The following is a 27,196-nucleotide window of genomic DNA, read 5'->3' as shown; positions in this document are numbered from 1 at the left end:
TCAGTGCAGAGGCAGAAAAGGATCTTGGAGTCATTATTGATGCCAAAATGAACATGGGCCGACAGTGTGGGGATGCGGTCAGGAAGGCCAACCACACCTTGTCATGCATCCACAGATGTATCTCAAGCAGGTCCAAGGAGGTGATTCGCTCCCTCTATGCTGCACTGGTCAGGCCGCAGTTGGAGTACTCTGTCCAGTTCTGGGCGCCGCACTTCAGGAGGGATGTGGCCAGCATGGAGAGGGTCCAGAGGAGGGCCGCCCACATGATCAGGGGGCAGCAGGGCAGGCCCTAAGCAGAGAGGCTACAGGACCTGAACCTGTTCAGCCTCCACAAGAGAAGGCTAAGTGGGGATCTAGTGACCTGTTACAAACTAGTCAGAGGGGACCAGCAGGCATTGGGGGAGTCCCTGTTCCCCCAAGCACTACCAGGAGTGACTAGAAATAACAGTCACAAGCTGGCAGAGGATAGATTCAGGCTAGATTCAGGAGGCGCTACTTCACAGTCAGGGCGGCTAGGATCTGGAACCAACTTCCAAGCGAAGTTGTGCTGGCTCCTACCCTGGGGGTCTTTAAGAGGAGGCTAGATGAACACCTTGCCAGGGTCGTTTGACCCCAGTAGTCTTTCCTGCCCTGGCAGGGGGTCGGACTAGATGATCTGCTCAGGTCCCTTCCGACCCTACCTACTATGAAACTGGTATATTGTGCCAGGACTTACTAAAGAGCTGCCTTAAGGTAATTTCAGCGTTGCCACCAATTGCAAGTCTTGTGATACCCAAAAATAAAGAATCTGTTTTGTAACTATCTAGTTGGTCTAATAAAAGATATCACATCTACCACACTGACTACTTGTGATACCCACTGTTTTTCTTCAAAGCCCCAGTGGGGATAATCACTGGAATACATGAGAATGTCAGCTTTCAATTTGATGCCTCCCTCAAACTGGCAGAGAAAAGTTTAAAATGTGACATGGGCACACCACAACCGACAGGCTCAAAAACCAGCATGCATATAAAAAGAACCCCAAATATACTCCTGTAAAAAAATTAGTCAGGATTTTTAAGTCAACCCCCAAGGAGGAGCCTCACTCTAAAATAATCAGTACTTCTGGTGGCAGTACAGCGAAAAGTCATGTGGTTTCCTGTAAAAGCCCAAATGCTGGAGACTTACTCAGATTGCCAGTTATGGGATGATGCAATATTTATTCTATTTAACGGTCTAATGTTTTTACTGACAAGATATCTCCTTGCTCAGTTTTATTTCTTCTAAGCTGTTTAACAAAATACCCACACAAGATTAAGCAACAGACTGGAATGCATTACAATTTAGATTTAGGCACTTTTCCAAAGCTCACAAACATCAATATGCTTTGGATCAAAACTCTGAACATTACACCCATGGCCCCTGCATTTCAAAGCGAGTTAGGAAAAGGCAACAGAAAATAAGAACAAAACACTACACAGCGAGAGGGACTGAGTGCTTGTCAGCCATACCAGACTGCGTGCACAGGCATGCAGAATAATATATTAAGATAACTTTTTTTTTTTTTTTTTACCTGTGTGGTTTGAAAACTGGACAGAGTTCACAGTGTCAACTTCCAATCCCAACACCTATAAATATGAAACAAATACCAATTTTAGAACATCAACATTTTTCTGCAGATCATCAATATCATAAAACAGTAAGATATGAATTACCACAATGGTCCATGACAGGCTGGTAGACAAACCATCACACAGCCTGGCCAGAAACAGACAACAGCTCAAAGCCCCAAATCAAGGTCCAGAGATGGGTAGTCAGACAAATGGAGAGAGAAAGCTCTCTCAGTGCTTTAACAAACCCAACTTTTCTTAGAGAAGGGTGGAGAATCTTAAAAGGAAACCCAATGTGGCTCCCAAATTTAGATTTCATAAGCCAAGAAACTCAGGGCAATAGCAAACACTGAGATTGTGTGTTGGAGACAAGAGGTTAATCCAGTGGAAACGGCAAAAGAAAGCCACACACATCACTACATCACTGTAGTACTTGCAATCCAGATACTGCAGCAGTACATAGGATTCCAAGTATAATGAGAATACATTTCTCACTCAATCTGAAAAAAGTGGTAAAAGTTAAGCTAAAAAGAAAGCAAAACAAAGGTTTTTATTTAAAATTAATATCTAATGTTATTATACATAATAGGTGGGGAAAGGCAACTAAAGATTTTAACCTGACATTAGCCTTTTAATAGAGATAGCAATTACTGTATTTTTCTGATGTTCAAGCCATGTAACTTTTTTATCCACCACTAAAGTTGAATACAAACCTGACATAACAGCCTGACATTTAATATTTGCTTTCACATCTCCTTGCTCTGAATAAAATTTCTCCTCAAAAGAAAAGCTACTATATATGGCTCAGTGAGTCATAAGGAGACAATAGTAATGATGCAGAAAAAATTGTGTATGATTCATTTTCAGGCAATTTGCTGGGGGGAAGAGGGTGGTAATTGAAGCCTTTGCCAGTCATGCTCTTCACTGGGATGCACATGTCTTCCTTGTCATTAAGAAGGTAACCACCTCACCCAAATTAAAACCACGTAGGCAAATTATGCCAGCTCTAAGGCTATCTCAGACACAAACACAGACTGGAAAATAATAAGCTCCCTGTTTTAATGCCTGGGGCAACAACTGGTTAAAGGTATGTTTCAAGGGTACAGACAGAAGTGCAGCTCCCCACGATAACTGAGAACACCTTCAAGGAAGAGTTCTGAGTTACAAGAATCCCTGGAACCAAACAGAAGTTCACTTGTTGGTTCCAGGGGGGAGGGGAATCTAGCTGCTGGCTGGGAACCTGCACCTGGTTTCCCCTAGCAATGGCCCCTCCTCTCTCCCAGCCTGACCCTGTTTTCAGAATGGGAGGAGGAAAAGGGAACAGAGGGGGCATCTCGGGGGAGGCTCCAATATACCCATTCCACCCTCCAGAGGGGGCTGAAAACCCCCCCCAGGGGTGGGCAATTATTTCAGGCAGAGGGCCACTTACTGAGTTTTGGCAAGCCATTGAGTGCCACATGACAGGCAGCCAGGAGCAGCTAAATATTAATTTTCTAAATTTTTTAGGGACCCCGTGGGCTGCATCCAGCCCGTGGGCCGCATTTTGCCCACCCCTGCCCCAGACCAAACTCCCTCTGCTCCCTTTCCCCACTCCCATTCTGAAAACAGCTTGAAGCTGGCAGGCAGCACAGACAGAAGTTACAGAAAACCACAGGCAACGCGTAGAGGGGGCATGTGCACCCCCTAAGATTGGCCACTGCCACAGACATCTGCAGGTGGTCGCCGCTCACCTCCCCCCCACCCGCTGACACTGCCGCGGCTGCCTGCGGACAGTCCCTGCTCGGCCCACCCTCACCACCTACATCACCGCGGCCATCTGCAGGAGGTCCCTGCTTGCCACCACCAACACCTCCGCCTGCGGGCAGTCGCCGTGACCCCCAAGCCTAAGGAGGCACGAGTCATTCATGCAGAAAACACTATGTTGTGAAACACCTTCATCTGACCTCTCATGAAATGAGGGGGCAGATTTTCACCCGATCAGCCATTTTTTAAGCTGTCTGCAGCCATGCACTTGTGTTTGGTCACAGCTATAAGCTGCTTTCTGTGGCCAGATCAAGGAAAAATTATCACTTCTGTCTGCGCACAAATGCTGTTTTGTTTCCCATCAGTCCCTTATCAGTTATGATTTTACAGAGTCGTACAGACTCTGTTAGATGCCATATAAATCTCCTCCAAACCAGTCTCCTAGAAAAAGGCAGTTTGGTTTTAGTGCCTAGCCAGAGAACAAAACAATCCTGTACATTCATGTTACAGGGAGAGATGGGAAAGTTAAAACAAGGCTTGAGCCAGTTAGGCTAGCATCAGGTTCTAAACCTACTCTGGAGTCAGTTCGGGGGATTTTACATTTGCATATTTTTAATCTCCACTGTTGAAGTGTAGAAGATGCACATAATGAGGAACATCATTTAAAGTAGGAGTATCAACCTCTGCAGGATGCCTCTTTGATAACCCTGATATACACAGTGAACCCAAAAGCAGATTTAAAAATAACTCATTTCTTTCAATCACTAGCATGAGCATTACTTATAAGAGAAGCACAACACTTATCTACTATTATGTGGCAATTAATTTTGAGAGTATCTTTAACTCCACAGCGTTGAACACTTCAGAGTGCCTACTGTTAAACCTTAACATTTAATTGTACTTTAGAGAAAAAGAGATTGCACTAGGACTCTTGGCAGAACAATTAAAAACAGCTTTTAATATATAAGGTCTACATTCAAACAAGGCCCAAGTTTTAGGAGTTTGGTATTTTCAACTGTCATCCCCAGGAAACAGGATAAGTTGTACTTCCAATGTCCTGACATTAATTTGTCTGCAAAGGCCTTGTCCAGAGTAGCATTTAAAGCATCCTAGCTAACTCCTGCTTATGTTTAAAAAGGGGTGTCAATCATGACCCAGGTGCCAAATCCAGCCAACAGAACTGCTCCATCTGGCCCAGTGAGCTACTGGCAGGCTACTGGAAGTAATGGGAGAGGCCAGAGGCATGGCCTGCCACAGAATTGAGGGCCCCTGGGCCCCAGTGGACATGGTGACTGGTGTCTAGAGGGCTGAAACAATTCTGGTTACTCTCCAACCACTTCACCTGTCACCCTGGCCCAAAACACAAGGCAAGTTTGACACCTGGCTTATAACTTTAAATCCTAGAATAGACAAGACCTAAACATCTATTAGAAATTAAGTTGTCTTATGTCTACATATTCCTACCCTGCAGACCACCTGCTGTTTTGATTTAACCCTAAATAAAAAAAAAAGACTAGCTGTGATGCATTAAGTAATTTCTTTTTATAGATTCTCACCAAAATGAAGTGGATAAAAATCTGTTGGAAAAAAAATCTAGTTTCTATTTTTCCCCTCCAATTTATAAATAAATCTAGGTTTGAGAGGTTGTGATCCACTAGTTCTGAAATTTTGAAGGAAGTGAAATGATTTAGTTGTTTCTGGTACGCACAAAGTACGTTTGTGAACAAAGAACTTCCTTAGTTTACTAAATCAATCTTAATGTAAAATAGATCTTTATAAACTCTATTTTTTATTTATCCAGCACATTTAAGACATTCCAAAAATGAAAAAGGCTGTTTCTGTCCATGCTGCATGACTTCTAATTTTCATCCAAACAGAAATGGACTAACTTAAGCAATGATGGCCTAGTGGTAGAGTTCTTGCCTGCCATGTGGGAGACCAGGGTTCTATTCCTGGGTCAGGACTCCTAGCCAGGGGACCACAGAGGTGAGTTGCTGGGAAGAGGGAATCCCCACTGGGTAGAAGGGCTCTTCCCTCCCCTGACCTCTTTTAGTGGTGCCTGACCCCAGCCCTCTTTCCTGCCTGGAGGGAGGGGGGTTGGACTCCATGATCTGCTCAGGTCCCTTCCGATCCTAGTACCTATGAAAAGCTCCTTCACTTCAGACAGAACAATCCCATGCACCAGTACAGGCTAGGGGACTGACTGGCTAAGCAGAAGTTCTGCAAAAACACCCAGTTTTAAGCCCCCCACTACAGAAAGGATGCAGGCTAATTGGAGAGAGTCCAGCGGAGGGCAACAAAAATAGTTAGGGGGTTGAGGAGAGGCTGAGAGAACTGGGCTCATTTAGTTTGGAGAAGAGAAGACTGAAGAGGGATTTAATAACAACCTTCAACTACCTGAAGGATGGTGCTAAAGAGGATGAAGCTAGACTGTTGTCAGTAGTGGCAGATGATAGAACAAGGAACAATGGTCTCAAGTTGCAGCAAGGGAAGTTTAGGTTAGATTAGGAAAAACTGTCACCAGAAGGGTAGTAAAGCACTGGAACAGGTTACCCAGGGAGGTTGTGGACTCTCCATCCGTGGAGGTTGTTAATACCTGGCTAAACGAAGTTTTGGCTGGGATGACCTAGTTGGCGATGGTCCTGCTTTGAGCAGGGGGTTGGACTAGAACAGAGGTGGGCAAAATACACCCTGCGGGCCAGATTCAGCCCCACCTGGCCCAGGCATACTCTGCCTCGCGGCACATCCTGCCATCTCCTGGGCACATAGTGGGGCTGAGGCAGCTCTGCATCTAGACGGCCTTTCTAGGTAGCCAAGGTGGCGGCAGCTCCTTCCGACTGCCACCACCACTGGTTCCAGCCCTGTGGTATTGGCAGGGACCCGTGTGCACAGCCCCGACTCTGGCCCCTACCACACTGGGTCGGGATTTGGCCCAGTGGAGTAGACCAGCTCTGGACCAGCTGGGACCCATGCCCACAGTTCCAACCTGCACCTGCTCCAGACTCACCTGTCCATGCTGATCAGTGGCAGTAGTGGAGGCAGCCGGGCAGGAACTGCTGCTCAGCATATGGCAAAAGTAGCCCCTCCCATTCACCGCTGCAGCTGCCAAGAGCTCGCTCCCAGGATGCCCTGTGGCTCCTCTGCACTGCCACCGCTGCCCCGCTGGGTGGCTCACAGGTGGCAGTGATGGCAGTGGAGAGGAGCCGCAGCAAGAAGGGCCCGGCAGTGGCAAGGGGACCGCTTTTCCCCTGTGCCAAGCAGCAGCTTCTGTCCCACCACTGCTCAGCGTGGACAGGTGGTCCAGAGCAGGCAAAGGGTGGACCAGGGCTGTACACACAGGTTCTGGCTGATCTGCTCCAGCCAGACTGAGTCCGGAGTTGGCGTGGGGCAGGTTGGGACTGGAGCTGTGCACTGTTGGCAATGGCAGGGAGGAACTGTAGGGTGCGCAGGCTCTGGGCTGTTAGGGGGTGAGGGGTGCTGACTGGCCCACAACAGCTCCCCAGAATTGCCTACATGGCCCACAGGCCCAAATAATTGCCTGCCCTCGGGCTAGAATAATTAGATGACTTTCTGAGGTTTCTTCCAACCGTAGTTTTCTATGCTTTCTACGTAACAAGTAAAAAGTTATAATCTACTTAAGAAAAGGCAAAACATAGTTTCAATTTTCTAATATAATTAAAAATAGGTGAATGAATAAAGCTATATTAAGCCAGGAAACATTTAAATGTGTATAGCTTTAGTATATCCTCCTTGATACTACGTGTATAAAAAAGTAGCACTAATTTTGCCAAAAAGGCAAATCAACACATTTTTATGGTTACCAATCAATGTGAATTACCAAAATATTTTTTTCTGGAGAGTGAAGGAAAATACATAGAAAGTACAAAGGGAAACTAGGACTACTTTATGATTTAAAGCTAGAGTTAAATCATTTATTTTAGTCACCAAGTTTGAATTTATTCTACCATGTTTAGAGAAGATTTTACTTACCCTGTTTCTGTAGAATGGGAAAAGAATAAAGTTCAAGATAACCTCTTTACAGGTCAGAAATAAAATTCTGCCTAAAGATTTCATCTAAAATCTGGTACCTTTTGTGAGATATCGCAGTATTATAATTCAAAGATCACAAGTGAAAAAACCAAACAGTAAATAGTTACCAAGCTGGATCCCCTTGGCAGTTTCACAGGAGTTTAATCAACGAAGAAAGAATTCAAGCTGGTAACTGTGTATCATGGTTCATTGAAGCACACAGTAACTGTAGACTTTGCTTGACAAATACAGTGCGCACCAAATGAAGAATGTCACCTTTTCATTTCTTAGAGGGGTTGCTGCAATGTGTTAAATGCCTTTGACCAGACACTGAATATTTCACCTGTGACACGCACACTGCTTTTTCTACTGACTCTAACTTCTCTAGATGCAAGTTTGCCAAGCACAGCATAAAAGAGTGCATGGTTTACTGCTACTTGAATAGTACAAGTTACATGTCACCAGGATTGGGTTCACAGTCTTCAGGAAGAAGAAAAAATAACTATATGGAGGTATGGAAAAAGGATGCATCTATAAATCTAAACACCTTACCTTCTCATTTGTTCTAGAACATGCTTTTGTTGCTCTGCATCAAAAAAAAAACCCCATAAAAAAAAGAAGTTACATAGAACGTAGTGACCCATTTTATCAGGGGTGTACTTGGTAGCCATGTTGGTCTGAGACAAGAAGACATACGAAAAACTAGAACTCCTGGTTCCAAAATGATACCTTTTATTAGACCAACTGGGAAATCGCAAGAAAACTGTCCTTTTCTGCAAGCTTTCGGGATCGAAGTCCCTTCATCAGGCTCTGGGAAAAGTACAGATGGTACAAAATGGTAAAAAGTCCCCATAGGTAGGAAATAAACTTCATTTTTGCACAGAGGGAGTTGAACATGGAAGGCTGTCCATCTGGGTCCATGAGAGTGTCTTTATGAGCTGTGCTGAGTAGCTCTTTGATGTGAGGGACAGCCTTCCATCTTCAGCTCCCTCTGTGCAAAAATGAAGTTTATTTCCTACCTATGGGGACTTTTTACCATTTTGTACCATCTACATTTTTCCCAGAGCCTGACGAAGGGACTTTGATCCCAAAACTTGCAGAAAAGGACAATTTTCTTGCAATTTCCCAGTTGGTCTAATAAAAGGTATTTTGGAAACGGGAGTTCTAGTGTTTTGTATGTGACCCATTTTAATTTTTTTCTATTAGGGCAAATGCCTCCAACCACAACCTGAAAGATTTTAATTTATAATTCAGTGCTAGATTTACTAGTGGCACAACTAGTCTTAGATTATGCTCTCCTATGCCCACCTGTGCCCAAAGTATTCAATTATTTATTCAACTTATTTGGTGCCCTTCTCAAAAAGGTTCCAGGTAATTTACAATAAGAGAAACAGGATGCTTATAAAAAGAACAACAAAACACAAAAGCAAATGGGAATCGGACTATCAACTGAAGAGAGACTCCCTAAACAATATCTTAGCCTAGTTTTGTTTGCTAAATGCCTGTCTAAATAGGAAGGTCTTACAGTGCTTCCAAAAGATATCCAGTCTTGTGTCAAGAATGAGGGATTTCCCAAGCTGAGGAAGGGTTGTTAAGAAGGCCTCCCACTCATTTGCAGCAGGTAGACTTGGCATATTGATGGTGCTTGCAGGATGCTGCTCTCAGTTGACCTTAGGGATCATGATGCAGCATAAGGGAGAAGGAAGTCCTTTAGAAACATAGGTCCCAAACCAGCTAGGGTCTTGTGGGTCAAAAACAGCAACATGAATTGCATGCAGAAAGCTACTCAGACTCTGCAGCACTGGAACTGGGTGTTTCTGACAACCAACCTCTGTCACAAGGTGGGCTACCACATTCTGCACAAGCTGCAGTTTCCAGACAGCCTTCAGAGGCAGCACATTGCAGTGGTATAGCCTTGAGGTTACAAAAGGCATGGATAATAGCGGCCAGACCCAAATCTGAAATGAGGGGTTGCAGCCTTTTCAGCAGAAGGAGCTGGTGAAAGGTGCTCTTAGCTACCACCAGAGGTGACTACTTGAAGATCCAGGTGCAGCAGACGATCCAGGAGCAAAAGGCTGCAAACCTGAGTGGCAAGGAGAGGCTGAACCCCATCAATGATGGGTATCCCAATCTACTGCTCCCCCCTGCCCCCCCAGTCAAGTGGTCCACCACCATCACCTCTAGATTCAGTTTCAATTAGTCAACCCACATCCAATCCCAAACTGCAGTCCAGCACAGGGAAAGGATGAGACTACAGAACCAGGCTCAGGAAAGGAGACATAGAGATGGGTGTTTTCCACATACTAATTGCACCTTAATTCAAATCTCTGCACAATCTCATTCAACAGCCTCACGTACATATTGAACAAGAGGGGTGACAAGATGGATCACTTAGGGGACACCACAGAAGAAGTCCCAAGAGGAGGATGAGCACTTCCTCATCACCACCCTCTGGGACCTCCGCACTTGGAAAGGGCACAACGAATTTAGAATGGCCCTGCAAATACTACCAGTTCACATAAATGTAAAATGTAAATACCTTGTGGTCAACTGTATCAAAACCTGCTGAAAGATCTAGTAAGACCAGGTTGGCACAATCTGTCCTGTTGATCTCCAGGCAAATATTGTCAAACAAGGCCACAAGTGCAGTCTTTGTGCTACATCCAGGAAAAAAGCCAGACTGACAAAGGTCCAAGGAAAACTGTGGCATCAGACACTTAGAGCTGTTGGGCAACTACCTGCTCAATGACCTTTCCCAAAAAAGAGGAGGTTGGAGATAGGGTGATAACTGGCTTGGAAGTCAGTGTCAATTGATGATTTCATGAAAGTAGATTTAAGCACATCTGGCACCTTGCCCTCCCACAAAAGGGAGGCATTTGTGTTCTTCAACTCCATTTAAAAGAAGTTCAGCTCATGGTACTCTTGTCTGACTTTCTTCCCAACCCCATCTTACCACTGGGTAACTTCCAGGAAGCCCAGTCACCCTTGCCACCTAGCAGCAAGGGTGACAGGGCTGCAGTAGTAGCAAGAGCTGATTGGGTGCCTGCTTTTGAGCAGCCCTGTCACTTATGCTGGTGGGTGATAATGGGGTTACAGTGATGGCAGGTTGACTGGGCAACAGAGACTGCCCAATCAGGCCTCTGCCAAAGGCTTCCTGCAAGCAGTCTCATCAGCTCTTGTTGATATTTCAAAGCTACCATCTTCAAACACAGGAAAATGTAAGTAACACTGAATTAGCATGGGTCCATGAGCCCCCGCTAAGATTGTGGCTGTTCCCCCCCCCCCCCCCCCCCCCGGTGTAATTCTTGACATTGGGCTAATTTTGTAAAGATCAGATGGATACCCCAATAATTAATGTTATACTACTGTCCTGAGATGCTAAGAGGTACACATTTTGAACTTCTAATTTATCATTTGCTAACTGAACCTTAACATAATTCAAGACAGAAATCTCTTGGCTACGAAGATTAGTTCTGCCCCAAAGTAGATGCCAATATTAATTCATACTTAACAGTCCTATGGAACTATTTTAGGATGAAGCATGAGTTTCTTAAAAAATAATGAAAGCTATTACATATACTATATATAAGCTTTTGTGTAAAATAGTATCCCAATGCTTCATCATCACTACTCAGAATAAATAATTTTTAAATTAGTTTGTAATAGGGCATTGAACGAAATTTAATTTTTACTCCCCTTAGACGCATTCAGCCAGCAAGAGATCTGTCAAATCTTCATGCAATTTAAAGCAAAAATACCACCCAAACGCATACATTTCTAAAACACTGCAAAATGTGAGCACTTCTCAGTGTATTCAATCACTATAACAAGTAAAACTCAATCAGCAACGTCTGCTTTAGACTGCTAACCAAAACCACAGCTTATGTAAAACCGCATATAAAAATTGCCTAATACTTCAGTGCTCATTTTCAATTCAAAACATTACCATGAGGATATGAATGAGACATGTGTTCAATATACTTATGGTAGCTAAGTGCACTAATTTTGTCAATCAATATCTGTTTGCACAAATTCAACTCAAAACTTAGTGTTGCAGTTAACTTGGTGTATTGATCATCTTGAGAATAAATTATACAGCTCTGTTAGAGTAAAATTAAATATAAAATAATTTTCTTTCCAAGTGCCCTTTTCTACTGGGTAGCTACAACAGGACAGATTTGTTCTCCAGCATCCAGTTTGGCATTTTGCTCTGAGGTTCAGAAAAAACAAAGTAAAAACAACAAGCCATGCATTTTTTCAATAATGCACTCAAGACATTCTAAAGCCAGAAAAAAACAAATGAAAATGAGAGGAATAAAAACTGCTAGCAGGATGTTGAGGAAGAAGAGAACAAAAGTGAGTCTGAAAAAAAAAATAGGTGTAAAAACTGAATATACAGTTTCTTCTCAGTAGTTCTCAACTTTTTTAGACTTAAGGCACCCCTCCATAACTATAGTGAATTGAGAGGCACCCCATTTCAAAAAATAATTTATGTATTACAGTGCTTAGCTCCTTCCAGAGAGGCCAAGCTGTAGGGGCTGAGGAACAGCCAGGCAGGGACTTAGCCTGAGCTTATCTCCTCACACCTCATGGTACCCCTTCAAAGGCTCTTGCAGGACCACTGAGCACCCCGGCACTGTGATTGAGAAGCACTGCTCTGGATAAAGACTGGATTTTTTTTTGATGGTTACTTCTGTATTTTGGCACTGGGCATGCCTGACAATTAACTCATTTTTTGAGGGAGAAGAGATACGATGTTTACTTCAATGCACTTCATTTAGGAAGCAAACATCCGTTTTTCTACCTGTAATACCATTTGGAACTTCCTGTATCCAAGAGACCAATGCAAACTTTTTATTTGCATGTTAATGAGGCTTTTAATGGCAACCTGTTACAGAGATTCAGCAACAAGTGGGAGTAAAATGAGAATTATGGAGCAAATCCTGCAATCTTTACTTCGTTCTAGCTCATAAACGTTAGACGGCGATTTGCTTGAAAAATAAACACCAGATTCACTTTAGGTGACCATCTACATTTCAAAGAAACAAAAAAAGAACCAGTGCAAGGCAGAAACGGAACAAAGCTTATTTTTTGGTTAAAAGGTTATCACCCAACAATACTGGATTCCTGGTAAAAAATGATGAGCAAGTGTCACAGCATATGATGCTTTGCATAATTATTACGTGACAAATAAAATAAAGGATTCAAAACTTGTCAAAAATACCTTACTGAATACAGCTTACAGAACTAGAGTGCTGAGTCGCAACCAGAGTGTGGTAATACCCTGGGTAGCTGAGAGATCCTTTTAAAGGTGCTGTGGGGTGCCAGATAATATAAGCACTGTTAGACATTCAAACACCTACACACGATCCACAAGATAAACCCAAAGATTTCAAAAACCAATTCATAGCATAAAAAACCTTCAGACTTGTCATGGACGAGCAGAAAACACAGTGGAGACCAGGGAGCAGCATATCAGGTATTTGGAGGGGTGCACACAAGTGGCAGATGGGCAGGCAGGGGGCAGACCACAAACCTCCCTGCCACTACTTTCCTTGTCACAACATTAGGAAGGGGGGGAGGGGGGATATTTAAGATGAGCCTCCAATAAATAGATTCTATACATAGAAAATTATAACAAATTTATAAATTTCCATCAAAAATCTAATTACTGGGGATTGCCTTAAATTCAAAGTCATCTTGGATTTGGGTAAATGCAGCATTTAAAATTTTTAAATTAGTGTTCAAACATAGGAACATGGGGAGGAGGGGCAGGAAAAAGAATGTATTAATTGGTAGGAGATAAAGGCTACATTAAACATGTATTTTTTCACTTATTTATGGAACCTAGGAACAGGCAACTCAAAGATACCTTTCCCAAGCCATCAAGTCCAGCACTTGGAAAAGTGTTGACTTCTTGCAACCCTGCAAAAAGCTGCATGCATATAATGATCAGAGCCAAAAGGTCAAAAAGCAAGGAAGCACAAAGAAACGAAAAGATACAGCAAATAAAGTAACCTAAATGCAGCATTCAAATGCTTACCACCGGCAATCAGACATCCAAATGCCCTTGCTGTTCAGTTAAAGATTATTCAAGTGTTCACACATGAATTTAGCCAGTGGCTCCCTCCCTTCAGCACTTAAATTTGAGAACAGATGCCCTGGCTCATCTGCCTCCATCCTAGTTCAGTTAGCAGCCTAATTTCCAATTTAAAGTGAAGGGCAAAACTGTACACTTAAATCAGCTTCTGAAAGTGTTTATAAGTTTCAGGGTATATTACTAATCTCCTTATTGTATGTACTCACATACAGTCTTAGATGCAAGAAACCAACCAAATTTTACAATTTTACATCCACCTGCTATATTCTCTTTCAAGCATCATCTCTCTTGGTGAAGACACTAAAGTTGTAAAGCAATCTGGGACTCTGGGAGATGAAGTTCACAGATCACCAGAGTATACCCACCAAAACACTGATAACTTCCCTCTTAAAGTACTTGGAAATTGTGATGTGACAAGGAGGATCTGACAGAAGACATCCGTGTTATACTGACTACCATGCGGTTTACTGATCTTCTTTGATCTTAGTGTACCTCTACATCACTGATTCTCAGCTAAGGTACCATGGCACCATGGGGTGCTGCCAGATCCTTTGAAGGGTGCCATGATGTGTGAGGAGATAAGCAGATAAGCATAAGCTCACTATTTTCCCAGCCTGACAAATCCCTTACTGCCCAGACCCTCTACAAAGAGGTAAGCACTGTAATATAAAAATTAGTTTTTGAAATCATGGGAGTCTCAAGTCCAATAAGGTTGAGAACCACTGATCTACAATTGGGGTGGGCAAAACACAGCCACCAGGCCAGATCCAGCACATGGAGGGTCTTTGTCTGACTTGTGGTGAGTCCCTCTGTCCCACCTAGCCCAGGCATCACCTGGCCTTGGCGTATCCTGCCACCCCCTGGGCCTGCAGTGGGGCTGGGGTGGCTCTGCAGCTGGACTGCCCTTCTAGGCAGCCCAGGTGGCAGCAGCTCCTTCCAGCTGCCACTGGCCCCAGCCCTGTGATACCAGTGAGGACCTGCACCCATAGTCCCAACCTGGCCCGCCCCATGCCTGCTCCAGACTTGCCTGCGCTGGGCAGCAGCAGTGGCCAGGCAGAAAATTTGCTCAGCACAGGGGCCACATACAACTGCCCGAGTAACCAACATTTCCCAGTTATATTCCTTTGGACTCAAAACAAACGCACATTAGAAAATCTCCACAGTCAATTGACTTTAGGCAGAAAAAAAAATGTATATAAGCAATTTATTTTGCCTTTGTTGTACTGCGTTATTATTACCACGCCTTTTGGTACTTTCATGCAAGCTTTTTCATTTTACAACTTCTTTCCATTTGCACCCACTGCAATAGCAATCCTGGATTTAGAACACTTGTGCCGTGGTACAAATTCTGCATCCTGGCTTCACTGCAGTATCACAAAGTAGTAAAAAAAAAAAAGCAGCTTCAAAGGAACAAGTCCTTATTTCAGGAAGTGAAAGGTTAAAAATAGCATTTTGTAAATTTGCCAGCAAGTCAAATTCCAAAGTGTAATTGGCAAGGCAAACCTCACTGTAGTGGGATGACATTTTCTCATAAAAAAGGAAGCCAAAGTTCTGTCCTTGGTTGCACCAGGGGTTAAGTTAATGAGGTCACACAAGTTTAAAGGAGGGCAGAACTTTCCCCTCAGGTTTTACAGTGCAGATAGCAACTGTTCATAACCTAAAGATACTCGAATTCATTCTAAAAAGATGAGGAAGGGCGGGGGAGGAAGGGAAGGTTAGACTCTGTCAAAAACATTTTGACCCGTTATGATCTTTCTGAGTTCTTTGTAACAAAACAATTGTTCCAGTATTTTTCTGTTTTCAAAAAACCAGTGTGCCAACTAGAGGGCTCACACTTTCCAAGAGGTGCCTTGAGTCTAAAAAGGTTGGGAAACACTGCTCTAAAGTGAACTTATAGTTCAGGTTGAGGCATACTAATGGCACAAAGATGTTTGCACTGCTACTGCTCATACAGTACTCAGTTTCAAGAGGAAAACTTCATTTCTCAATCTAGCATCTTTCAACAGGCATACATGCAAACTCTAAACATATTTGCTTTTGTAACATAAGAGAACCAGCCACCTAAATAGTTAGACACGTTACCAGAAAGAAAGTACTTAAAAAATTAATTTATACACATATACATACATACATATACATAACACACCCGTGTATGATCCACGTGCATGCATATAAAATGCATACGCACAATATACATATGAGAGCGAGAATGGAAGAGCGAGCACTGTAAACTAACAAAGTATGGCACAATAGCTGGCACAGGTTGATGAGGTATGCTGAAGCTCCTCCTGACAACCCAAACCCCTTTCTCCCTCTTTCCACATTTTTAATAAAGTGCATCAACCAGATAATGGGACTTCTACAGACATAACATAGCTGTATTTTGGGAAGGCATTTGACAAGGTACCACACAGAAAACTCATTAAGATATTGGAGAGACAGTGTCTGGATAATAATACGATAGTGGATAAACAAATGGCTTAGAAATGGGAAGTCAGAAGTTATCACCGGTGATACATCAACCTGAGAGAATGTGTCAAGTGGACCCTTTCAAATTTGGCAGTAGAAACAGAGCAATTCACCACAGCATTTATGACCTTGAGAAGGAAGTTATTTCACCACTGCTGGAAAGTAGAAATAGCAAATATAGGAAGGGATACAACAGATACAAAAATAGTATCTGGATAGTATGAAACCTTTAAACAAAAAGGATTTGTATTATTAAAAAAATGCAAAACAACACACCTTGCAAGAATAACTGCACCAATTAAGGACATCCAAAGGACTTGTATAACCAGACATATTTTCCAAGAAACCTCTGGGAGCAACAGTTGGAGCACACAAAACCAGTGCCAATTCACTGTGTCCCCCTTCACCTGGAATGTCATCCCTCCACCAGCTTAAATTTCTTGCACTTTCACATTGGTGCAATCCAGCCCCACAGACAGGTAGCTTTGGGCTCCTCCTGTGCCACCATGCAGAGGAGCACCAGCTACAGGCAGTCTCCCCGCAGCACAAGAATAGCTGGCTGCACGCAAGTCCTAGTACCTGCCTGCCTCTGAATTGAGGTGGGTCGTTCCAGCTTGCAGCTAGAAAAGGTTGTGTACTACTGCTCTATGCTATGTTCTTTTCCACTTTTCCTCCTGTCAGCTTTATGGCCAAAGTAGAAAAGACACAGAGAAGCTAAGCATGAAGGACACAAGAGCTGCTTATAATATTTCATGAGCATTACAGTCCCATCTGTTTGATGTTACACCGCGACTATATGATCACAAGGCTTAATCCCAGCACACAGGCAGGAAGCAGTCCATTCAGAAGACTGCTTCTATACACCCTTAAAAACCAGGTTTCATTCCTTTCGACTTTAACCAGACTGATTTCAACACCTTTGACGGGCACAGGGGAAAGATCAAAAGCTCAGTGACTCTTGAACTGTGATCCTGGGTACATCCAGGAATTTAAGGAACCTTGTCTCTTCACTGATTCTCCTGTTCTTATGACTATGATTCTCAACTTTTCTACTTAAGGCATTCCTTGGAAGATGCCAGCTTTTACCTTCTGCTCTTTTGAACTACAGAAAAATAATAAAGCAATTCTTCCATTGCAAACAACTCAGAAAGACCACAACTGGTCAGAAGGTTTTTGACACCATGGATTCCTATTTGAAATCTATCTTGTGACAGATGTTTGCAAGCCTAACAGTGCCAATATTGCATGGGACCTCACAACACGCTTAAAAGATTCTTCCAGCACCCTGGTTGGGAATCACTGTTCTATAGTAATACCACCGATGCCAGATCAGGAAATTATAAAGTTATTCAGTTACTTGGAATAAACTTCAGATTTTATTTAAAATGTAGTTTACTTTGCTTTCTTTCCAATCACTGCAATTAAAAATTGCACAACAATTCCATAAAGGAACTCTGTCATGGATGAGTAATTCTACCCATCCAATGCTGGTCCCAAGCCCAGATAAAAGGAGAGTTAGCATCAGGAAGGGCATGCAGCTGTAAAAACCTCTGCCAAATCATCATGATGTGGATCAACAACCGGATCGCATGGAGAGCCAGGATCCACAACAGTGACCCCAGTTAGAAGGGAAAACCAAAGGAAGAAAAAAGAGGAGAATCATGAAAAAAGGCAAAACACTAGAAAACAATATTAATCAATTCTGAGCATTAAAAATATTGGAAAAAATGCTGGGAAAAAAAAAACTAAGGACGGGCTGAAACGTGCATTTCTACACTTGAAAGCTCAGTACAAAACTCTGAGGCTCTGTGGGCTGACAAGCACACATCAACCCAGAAAGTCAAATATACCATTTTAGCTAAGCTGCCAAACTGTTCCCACTACTGTAATTAGAATGTGTTAGGACAGACTGCTAGCTTTAAGCTGGCAGACAAACACAGTATACTTCACACCCGCCTCAGTTAGGATTTATTAAATTGGATTTCCATTCTTCAAATAATGTTTTCATCCTATTGTAAAGACAAATGTGCTACAATAGGCTGTTAGCTGTGAACAGAGGCCAGTGTAGCACACTTCACACCACACTGGGTGCATTTACGTGTGCTTTACTGCACAACAGACTAATTTACTGTGCCATGAAGTGTCACCATGTACACGTGCACAGCAACTGGGCTGGTACAGACTAATTTACAGTGTCACTGGATAATCCCATCAGACATGGGTACTATCTGACAACCAAGTTAATTACTGCACTTAAATGCGCATGTAGATGGTGACATTGGGATTAGTTTACCCCACCTCAAATTGTACCAGCATTTATTCAGTTGCATTAATTGCACGTGTAGATGCACCCACTCAGAATATTTTTAAACTGCATCTCCAAACAAAGTACATAAATTGGAGACTGAGGAGAAACCACGATCTGTTATGAAATCACGATCTGTGTGAAATACAAAATGCTTTGCAAAATTACATAACCGTCACCATACTCTGTACCAATAAATATTTGAGCAGGACAATGTTTATTTTATAAACAAACTAAAACCTAGAAACAGATTAAACAGCTTGCCATAGTCACAAAACCAGCAAGACTGGTTGTAATATGATCTGAACAAAAGCTGGATCCTGTTAGTTTAAAATGAATTTCGATAAACTGATACAAATCCTTGTGTAAACACTCATTTTGGTTTATGAATATCTTATTTAATTTTAGCTTAAACAAATTCTTAATCAATTCAAGCTAACCTGAAATAAACTTGATTTAAACTGAAACAAAGGTAACCACCCAAATGTTTGCACCTCTTCAGACCTTCTACGTTGGCTAAATGCAAACAAAACAGATTTATTTCTTCTGTATCAGTGCCAATAAAAGCTGCTTTAGATATAGGTTTCTTTTGATATGGGCTATTTACATTATTCAGGCACAAAAGTTGACTAGACTCTTGGCAGAGGGAGAAGAAATTACTTGTTTTCCAAGGTCTAGATCAGAGCTGTCTAAATGGCAGTCTGTGGACCACATCTGGCTCACAGAGGGTTAATCTGCTCTGATCTCCCCTTCCCTCCTCAGGCTTTTACTTCCTGAGGCCCCACCTGCAGTGCCAAGGCAAGGTATGGTGGGTATGGCTAGGGAGCCAAGAGGAGAAGGGAGGGTAGCCAAGTTACCTATGCATGTGACACAGCACTAGGGGAAACTGCCTGTGAATCATGCCAGTGTGGCCTATGCAGTGTGCACCCCTGCTCACTTAGAAGTTGGACAGCCCTGGTCTAAGTCATGGTAGAGGCATCACCAATGTTCCCTCTAACGGTGTAGCGGTCTGCGAGCATGCCGCTTCAGCATGCGCCACTTCAGAAACCACAGGTGCCTGAGGGGCACCCTGCATACCTATAAGGGCCAGGGACCCTGGGACTGTAGTGGAGTGTGAGCAGCCTTGTCTGGGGTCAGGGACCCTAGGGGACTGGGATGGATGAAGAGGAGCCTTGCCTGGGCCAGGGACCCCAGGGGACTGGGATGACATGTGGAACAGGGCCAGGGGCCTGGAGCCCAAAGGGGCTGGGGAGCACATTGGGAGGTGAAGCATTGAACTCAAAATATCCTAGAACTCCAGGCTGCAAGAATAAGAATAAGAATTAGAATTAGCTAAACTATTACAAAGTAATCCTTTATGGGGAACTGGAGTTATTTCACACTGACAAGATATCAGTCATGTAAGATTCTTTCAAGAGCTGTTACAGAAGTCAGTAGAAGTCTGCACACAAACAAAGAAGGGAACCCCAAGTCCTCTCTCAGGGGTGGGCAAAATACAGCCCAGAGACTGAATCCAACCTCCCAGGCAAATTAATCCAGCCCATAGGCAGGTGCCCAATTAAATGTATCTGGCCTGCCCTGCAGCTGTCCCTGCTATGCTCCACATGGGGCCAAGCCCAGCCCATTCCCCCCCAGTACAGTGTAATATGCTGCCACATTTGCCAGTGGGAAAGTCCGGGCCCCAGCCAGTGTGCACAGCTTCCAAGCAGGGCAGCCACCACTGCTGCAGGCTGCAGCCAGAGCACCAGCCCCCACCTTGCCTCAGGGAGCAAGGAGGCACATGGTGTCAGGGCTGGAACCAGACCAGTTCCCCGGAGCCAGCCCTGAGCCCCAGCCCCCGTCTTGCCTTGGGCTTACCTCCAGTAAGTGCCCTGCGCCAGCCCCGGTGCCTCTGCCACACTCCGTGCCCAGCTCATCTCTGGGCGGGTACACAGCATTACTAAGTTAGTGCGCGGCAAGGTTTTAAATCATGCACAGCCGTACTCTCTTCTGGTGCAATAGGAACCATGGAGAGTGACTGAATAACTGTAGCTAGCTGAAAATAGCAATGCCCAACTTTGACATTTTTAACTGGCTATAGTTTTCTTATAATAGTTTAATTCTCCTTTTCTTCCCCTCCTTCTGAATGAAGGGTGATATATAGACTGTAAATACCAGTCAGAAGATAAGATTCAAATAAAGAGTGACTATATTTTATCATGTGTTTGGTGTGTAGTATATCAATTCACAAACCAACTAAAGGAAAATTACCCAATTCAAACATGCTACAGCACCCCAGTAGAAAGTACTAGGTATGGAGAAGAAAGACTCACAGGAATTGTATCGTTACACAATAGCATTGTTCAAGCGACATTTCTCTGCAATTGCAAGAACTCCAATTTTTGAACTACAGAACAATGTTACTGAAGAGAGAAGCTGATTTTTTTCCTTACCCTAACTGCAAGCATGAGCAGCTTGGTCACCTTTGCTACAGATTAGTTCTGAGTTTTTAATAGCTTCCATATCCTCTTACAAGGAGTGAAATGTCAGTGCAAGTCAGAGCAGTGAAGCATAGTTAGCTCTGATGCAGAATAACGTAGCCTGGAGAGATTCCACTGGACAGGAAGACCACTTGCCTCAATTTTTAGAAATGGCTCCCACAACAGAAGTTTCCTCTACAGATTCAACAACACATCAGAGGACACACTGTCATTCTCTGACATCAGAGACACACCGATTTACAAAAATCATCCCCTGGCAAGAAGATGTTTGCGTTCCCAAAATGAAGAGGTCATATCCTCATGGGATTTTGAGTCATTCTGTTTTCTATCTTTAATAAGAACAGCCCTCCAAACCTGATGTGTCTAAAATGAAGATAAGGAGAGTTTAAGTGAAGTGTACAAGAGTAATACATTTCTCTCTTCTACCATATTTATAATTACACTGGCAGGGAGACTGGTGGTCTGAGGAGGCACTAGAGGTGGTGCTCATTCATTCAAGCCTTATAGAAAGGCTTGCAAAACTTCACTTACATTGATGTAAGATGGTTTCAGTTCACTTCCATAATACTTTATTGGCATGACAAACTATGCCAGAGTTGCCAAATTGTACTGAGATAGTCTTTTGTAGTATAAGTCAGGGGCATCTACAGGCTGCCAAGAGGAGTCTTCTGTGTACTTGAGGTTTTACACTATGGATCAATAGCATCCCTTCCTGAGTAGGTTGTTACATAGCATCTCTGCTGTCCCTTCTTGCTCAAAGGGATTGACATATTTGGTGTACCAAGTTTAAAAAATCCTTATATTAATCTTGCTTTACCAGCCTCAAATTTGCTGTTTACATGACAGAAACAAAGCTTCCAGGCACCCCTCTGCCATTGAACAAGTCTAAGAATAAACGAGTAAGGTGCATTTACAGAGGAATGCAAAAAACTGCTCCCTAACTCCAAATTTCCCACATCTCTCTGATTCAGCAAAATTATGAGGAGAGAGAGAGAAATTTATACCAGCTGCAGATCTGGCTCAACAAGTTCATATTCCTGAATGAAAAAGCAATCAAATATGTTATGCATACCAAGATATTGGCTTAGAAACACTTGTAACAGGATGCAAAGTGTAGCAAATGCCTCCCATTTCCTACCAACAATTTCCATGGATAAACTGTATGTTGTACACCTTTTTTTTCAGCCTGTACTCTGTCATTTTAAATACAAAGCACTTTAAGAAAAAGACTGTGTGTATCAATATCTCTGTACAGCATGTACCACATTTAGCTAGATTGTAGAAAAGGAGAACAAAAGCATCCCTTTTTTGCCAAGTACAAGGATTAATGCTAGAGAAGGACTCCAACTAAAACGCCCACAGCCTGGAGAAAGTTTCTAATCATACTTGAATGCTTCTGCCTCCAGCCCATCTAACTAGTACAAAAATTATCATTCTGAGAGTTCAAAAGTGTTTTTTCATAGGATTAAAAGGACAAATAAAAAACCCAAAAACTCTCTCTGAAGAGAATCACTGAAAAAATCTGTTCCATGGAGAATAAGCATTACCTGCCTTTTTTACTGCTTCAGCAAATAGCTCATTCCACTTATCAGAGAACCCCACTGTGAACAGATTTAAAAAATCCTTCGTTCTGCAAAGGGAAAAGTTTATCTAATCTAAAATTGTTTATTTGTAATTTATAATCTCATTACCTAGATCAAAATATCATTTTGCCAATGCTTTTAGCTACCTCCTAGAGATAGCTGGTTCATTGAAGCCAAGGACAACCAGAAATGAAGTTCCTCGCATTTCACGAAAGTGTGAAGATGGGATGGAATAAATAATTATGTGGAACCAACATTATCAAAAGTGAGATAAGAATAGAAAATTCTTTAAAAAAAAACAAAACAACCTTTTAAACTAGTATCCAAGATTAGATTATGGCTCTCTAGATTGGTAACAGGACATAAAGTTAGTCAAACATTATGCTATAGGACTGCAGGCAGCTCAGACCAACAGATACCAAATGCTCATGTCAAAAGGCTACATGAAATTGGCATGTGTTTCTCTAATCTTTCCTAACAGACATATGGACATATTTTAGAAACCCCCTTGTTAAAAAAAAAGACAGAGAGAGAGAGAGAGAGAGAGGTGCAAAAGACTGGACCTCTTCCTTCAGATATTCAGACCCTAGTGAGAGGCACAGTTAAACAAAAAGATGTCATCCATAGAGATAATCCCTGGAAGTCAGGACCAAGACGCTGGCAGAACAGTATTGGGAAATCTGTCCTGCCGCCTTTTTGCTGTGGTAAAATAAGGGCTTCAGTCTCCAGAAGAGTTAGTACCATGCATTTTAGTAGTACTGAAAAGCCACGAAAACCACTATGGCACAAAGGAAAGACAGGTAAAGCCTCCTCTGTGTACCACAGCAGGCAATTATGTTCTGATGGCACTTCCCACATTGCAAATTTGACAATTGGAAACAGTTTCCCAACAGTGACAGCTGAGCTTATGGCATGCATGTAATGTAACTTTGTTAGGGCTTTTTCATAAGTAGCCAGCATAATTCTGAGAACATCTTTCAAAAAGCCAGTTCAATTATCTTATGCCCCTGCCACCATCATCACCAATTGCAACTGCGTTAACAGAATGCAACACAGCAAAAATCATAGCAATCACAAAGGGAGCTGCTCATTTCTTAATTTTTTTTTACATAAAAAATAAAATTAAGGTATATGAACTTTCCCTCAGATATGTTACCTCAACTTGTTTTAAAGTAGATAAACAAGCTCAAAGAACAAGTATAATTTATCCCTGATTTGGTACAAAAGGTATTAACTTCTCTGTCCCCAGTTGTAATTCCCTCATTAAAGTAGGCACCAGAACAAAGTCTCACTACAGCAGATGCCGTATGTTCTTTTAAACAAATACTTATTTGAAAATTTTGCTGTGAGACTTAATTGGACGCAAGAGAAAGAATGCCATACACTTAGAGACAGTCTTTTTTTTTTTTTTTAAACACACTGATCTTGTTAAATATTTCAACTAATACAGTGGAAATTTGGCAAAGAAAAGCAACAGTTAAAAGAAGAGATGTTGCATTAATAAATCATTTAGTTGCAAACCTTAAGTGGACAAGAAAGCTAGATATTGGCTTGAGTGCCACCAAAAAAGCCATAAACACGTGAACCTGATTTTTACAGTGTTTTCTAAGCCGTATCGCTTCCGCTTAAGGGAGCGGAGCCATTTTTCATTTAGTTGATCCAAACTATGGGCCCTCTCTGATTTCTCTTCCAATAAGTTCTGCACAATCAGGGAGAAATGAACAGAAAAAAAAGATAAGAAGCCAGAGAAGTCACTTGGGATGCATGGGTGCTTTTAACATGATTATGTGTGGCACCTAGCTGCCATGGAGAATGGTGCCCTTGGCTTTGTTCATGGAAGAAATTTTCTTAAGGTCTATTTGAACTACCACTCCTGACATTCCAGTAGTGCTAGCAATAGCAGGAGCACAACTGGAGAGTAGGCAAAGGTGTTTTCACCTCAATGTTGTCTAGTCCACCCTGGTGCACTAAGCATCTCAGCCAGTTTACACTAGCGTTCCTTCCCACTGTCGCTAAAGAATCCCACAGCCAAAACAACCACTACTCACAATGAATTTGATTTTTGTGTAAAAAAAAAAATTCAGCTTCTCTACTTGTAAATCCCACTGTATAGAAAGCACACTGCTGTGGGATGTGACCTTTCGTCCTTCAAAAACCTGAAGACCCAATTTTATGTTTTTGGGTCTGAAGGAAATCTGAAGGCTGCATGCTCATTCAGGAACCCTTCTATTTCTGTTTACCAAATCTCTTAGATCTTCTTTTCCAACCAAACACTATTTGCTTCAGAAAGTTAGGAAAGCAAAGCTGTTGAAATCTTGCCATAACTAAGATTCATTTACAACATAATCTTAACAACCACCTCCAACTCTAATGAAATTTTTACACACAAAATCCAGAAACAGTCCCAAAAATGCTGTTTGCAGTCCCTGTTTTCTTTCTGAAGCCAGAAAAATGCATAGGCTGGAACCATAATTAAAAGTATATTACATAAAAAGTCAGTAGGGAAAAGCTGGTGTTTAACAAAGGAATTCTGAACAACTAACCATTCTTTAGGCAGCTATTAGGAGTTATAACAGACAGCCGGTGTCATTAGTTATAAAAGAAATATTTTAACACATGAAGAAAGAGTGCTTTATTATTAAGCCAGGTATATCAAAAATAGGTGTTTGGCCTACATGGAAAATAACCCTTTTTTCTTTTAATCCTGCCAGTAAAGAGAGAGTTTGGGTTCCATCATTAACCAGCGAACACTTTCAGCCCTTTGGTTCGGAAAAACAGCCCTCTCAATCTGCAGATACCTCCTGTAGCCAACTCAGCAACAGTGCTAATGGGCTCCAAAGGAAGTGACAACTGAACCACCACCCTTGATTCAGCTGACCTAGGGCAAGGGGAATAAAAAACCCTGAGGAAGACATACGAGGATATGTTCACTAATAGAACAAGTCCCCATTTATTTTTGCCCCATGGAAAAGTCAGTAAAGGATATTTAAGATTAAACTCAAACTCACAGTTTTGGTAAGTAATAAAAACCTTGAAGTTTTAGTATGGCAACGTTGTACCCCCAACTCTACCTCAGTCCTGGGTTTCAACAGCTTTCAGCAGCCCATTTGTTGAAGACTGCCTAGAAACAATTCCTGGGTGCAACTGGTGATGGCTCCTTGCCCTTATCTCCTGCAGTAGCTTTGCATAAAGTTAGTTTATAGAATATACAACGCAAGTTATTAAACTCTTCAAACAGCATCTGGTGGCTACATCACCAACCATTTATAACTGAAGTCATGATTTTAGTCCATGTGGTTCTTCTGACAGAGGCACTTTACAACTACTGAATCCATTCCCTTGGCCTTGTAGGCAAGTCATATTTCTCAGTTTAGAAAGAAGGAAAGGGGTACAAAAAGGACAAGTAACCAACCCCACATCACACTAGAGATTTGCTATCATGGGAACAGACTCCAGGAAACTCTCAGGGCTGCACACTGGCCATGAGGCCAGACTGAATTAGCCCCCACTCTGTATATTAATCCTTCTTATGCTAGGTTTTCAACCCCTGCATTTATCTGATTGGAGTGAACTCTGGCATGGGGAGAGGGAAGGAAATTCTTTATATCTTAATGTGAATGGGGCCGAGATTTGACAACGGGTTTGCTCTGGAGGGTGACTGACAGGGGAGCAGGAGTGAGCAGTGTGTCATTAAGGGAATTTATTATCGTTTGTCATCGCCTGTAAGCTGCTCTGAGCCTTTCTGGATGGAGCTGGGATGAGTCTAAATAACAGTAATGGTAATAGTAGTAATAAACCAACAACAAAACAACCATAATGTAAGAAGACGATATCATCATAACAGGGGTAGTAATAATACTAATACTAACAGCAAATATAATAGTAACCACAGTAGCGGTCATGATCATAATAGTAATAAGAGTAATAACAACAGTGGTACTGAGAATAATAGCAACAGTGGTAGTAATAATAGAAATAATAATATTACTACCACTGTTACTGTTATTCTCAGTACCACTGTTACTACCATTATTACTATTATTTCTATTATTACTACCGCTATTGCTATTACTCTCAGTAACACTATTACCATGACAGTTACTATTATGATTACTATTTCTACTATTAAAATTATTTCTATTCTTAATAGTAATAGTAACTGTCATAGTAATAACAGTGGTACTTGGAACAATAGTAATAGTGGTAATAACAATAGAAATAACAAAAATAATAGCAAAAGTAATAACCGGCACTAAGAATAATAGCAACAGTGGGAGTAATCATAATAATAGTAATAGTAGTAAAAGTGGTACTGAGAGTGATGGCAAGATTCACAGGCAATGCATAGGAAGGCACGGGGGGGCACGTGCCTACCAAGACTGGCCACTGCCAGGCTGCTGCCAGCTTCTGCGGGCAGTCACTGCCCCCCCTCGCTGCCAACGCGGCTGCCCCACTTGCCGCCCACCACCGCTGCCAGCATGGATGGCAGCTGTGGGCAGTCCCCGCTTGCTGCCCGCCACTCCCCCCACCTCTGGACCGCCGCTGACACCGCCAGGGGTGGCAGTGGGCAGTACCCGCTCATCACTTGCTGCACCAGTCGCTCATGGCAAGAGAGTGGTGGCAATAACAGTGGTAATGAGAATAACAGCAACCACGGCAGTAACAATAATAAGAATAGGAATAATAACTGTCATAGTAATAACAGTAGTAACAGAAAACGAGCATAATAGTAACTGTAATAGAGAGTGGTAATAATGGTGGAAATCATAACAATGGAAATAACACCAGCAACCATCAGAACAAAGAGTAACGATAATAATAATCACAGCAGCAGTAAGTTAGCAATAGTAGCGGCAGCAGTGGTAACAAGCAAGGACAACAGCAGCCGCGCCGGGAGC

General features: G+C 42.4%; 1 protein-coding gene across 1 annotated transcript in view; it reads right to left on the bottom strand.

The window, feature by feature from the left end:
* PDXK (pyridoxal kinase) overlaps nt 1–27,196 on the bottom strand; it is a gene marked incomplete at its 5' end in the record, with an annotated part of 74,787 nt that overhangs the window by 41,150 nt on the left and 6,441 nt on the right. Inside the window, one exon of the mRNA XM_025214540.1 lies at nt 1,553–1,607. Coding sequence (XP_025070325.1) covers nt 1,553–1,607 — 55 coding nt within the window. The remainder of the gene's footprint in view (nt 1–1,552; nt 1,608–27,196) is intronic.

Source organism: Alligator sinensis, unplaced genomic scaffold (genome assembly GCF_000455745.1).
Source record: "Alligator sinensis unplaced genomic scaffold, ASM45574v1 scaffold643_2, whole genome shotgun sequence".
NCBI lineage: Eukaryota > Metazoa > Chordata > Crocodylia > Alligatoridae > Alligator > Alligator sinensis.
Note: the sequence above shows the minus strand (reverse complement) of the source record. Positions and strands in the feature narration are given on the sequence as shown.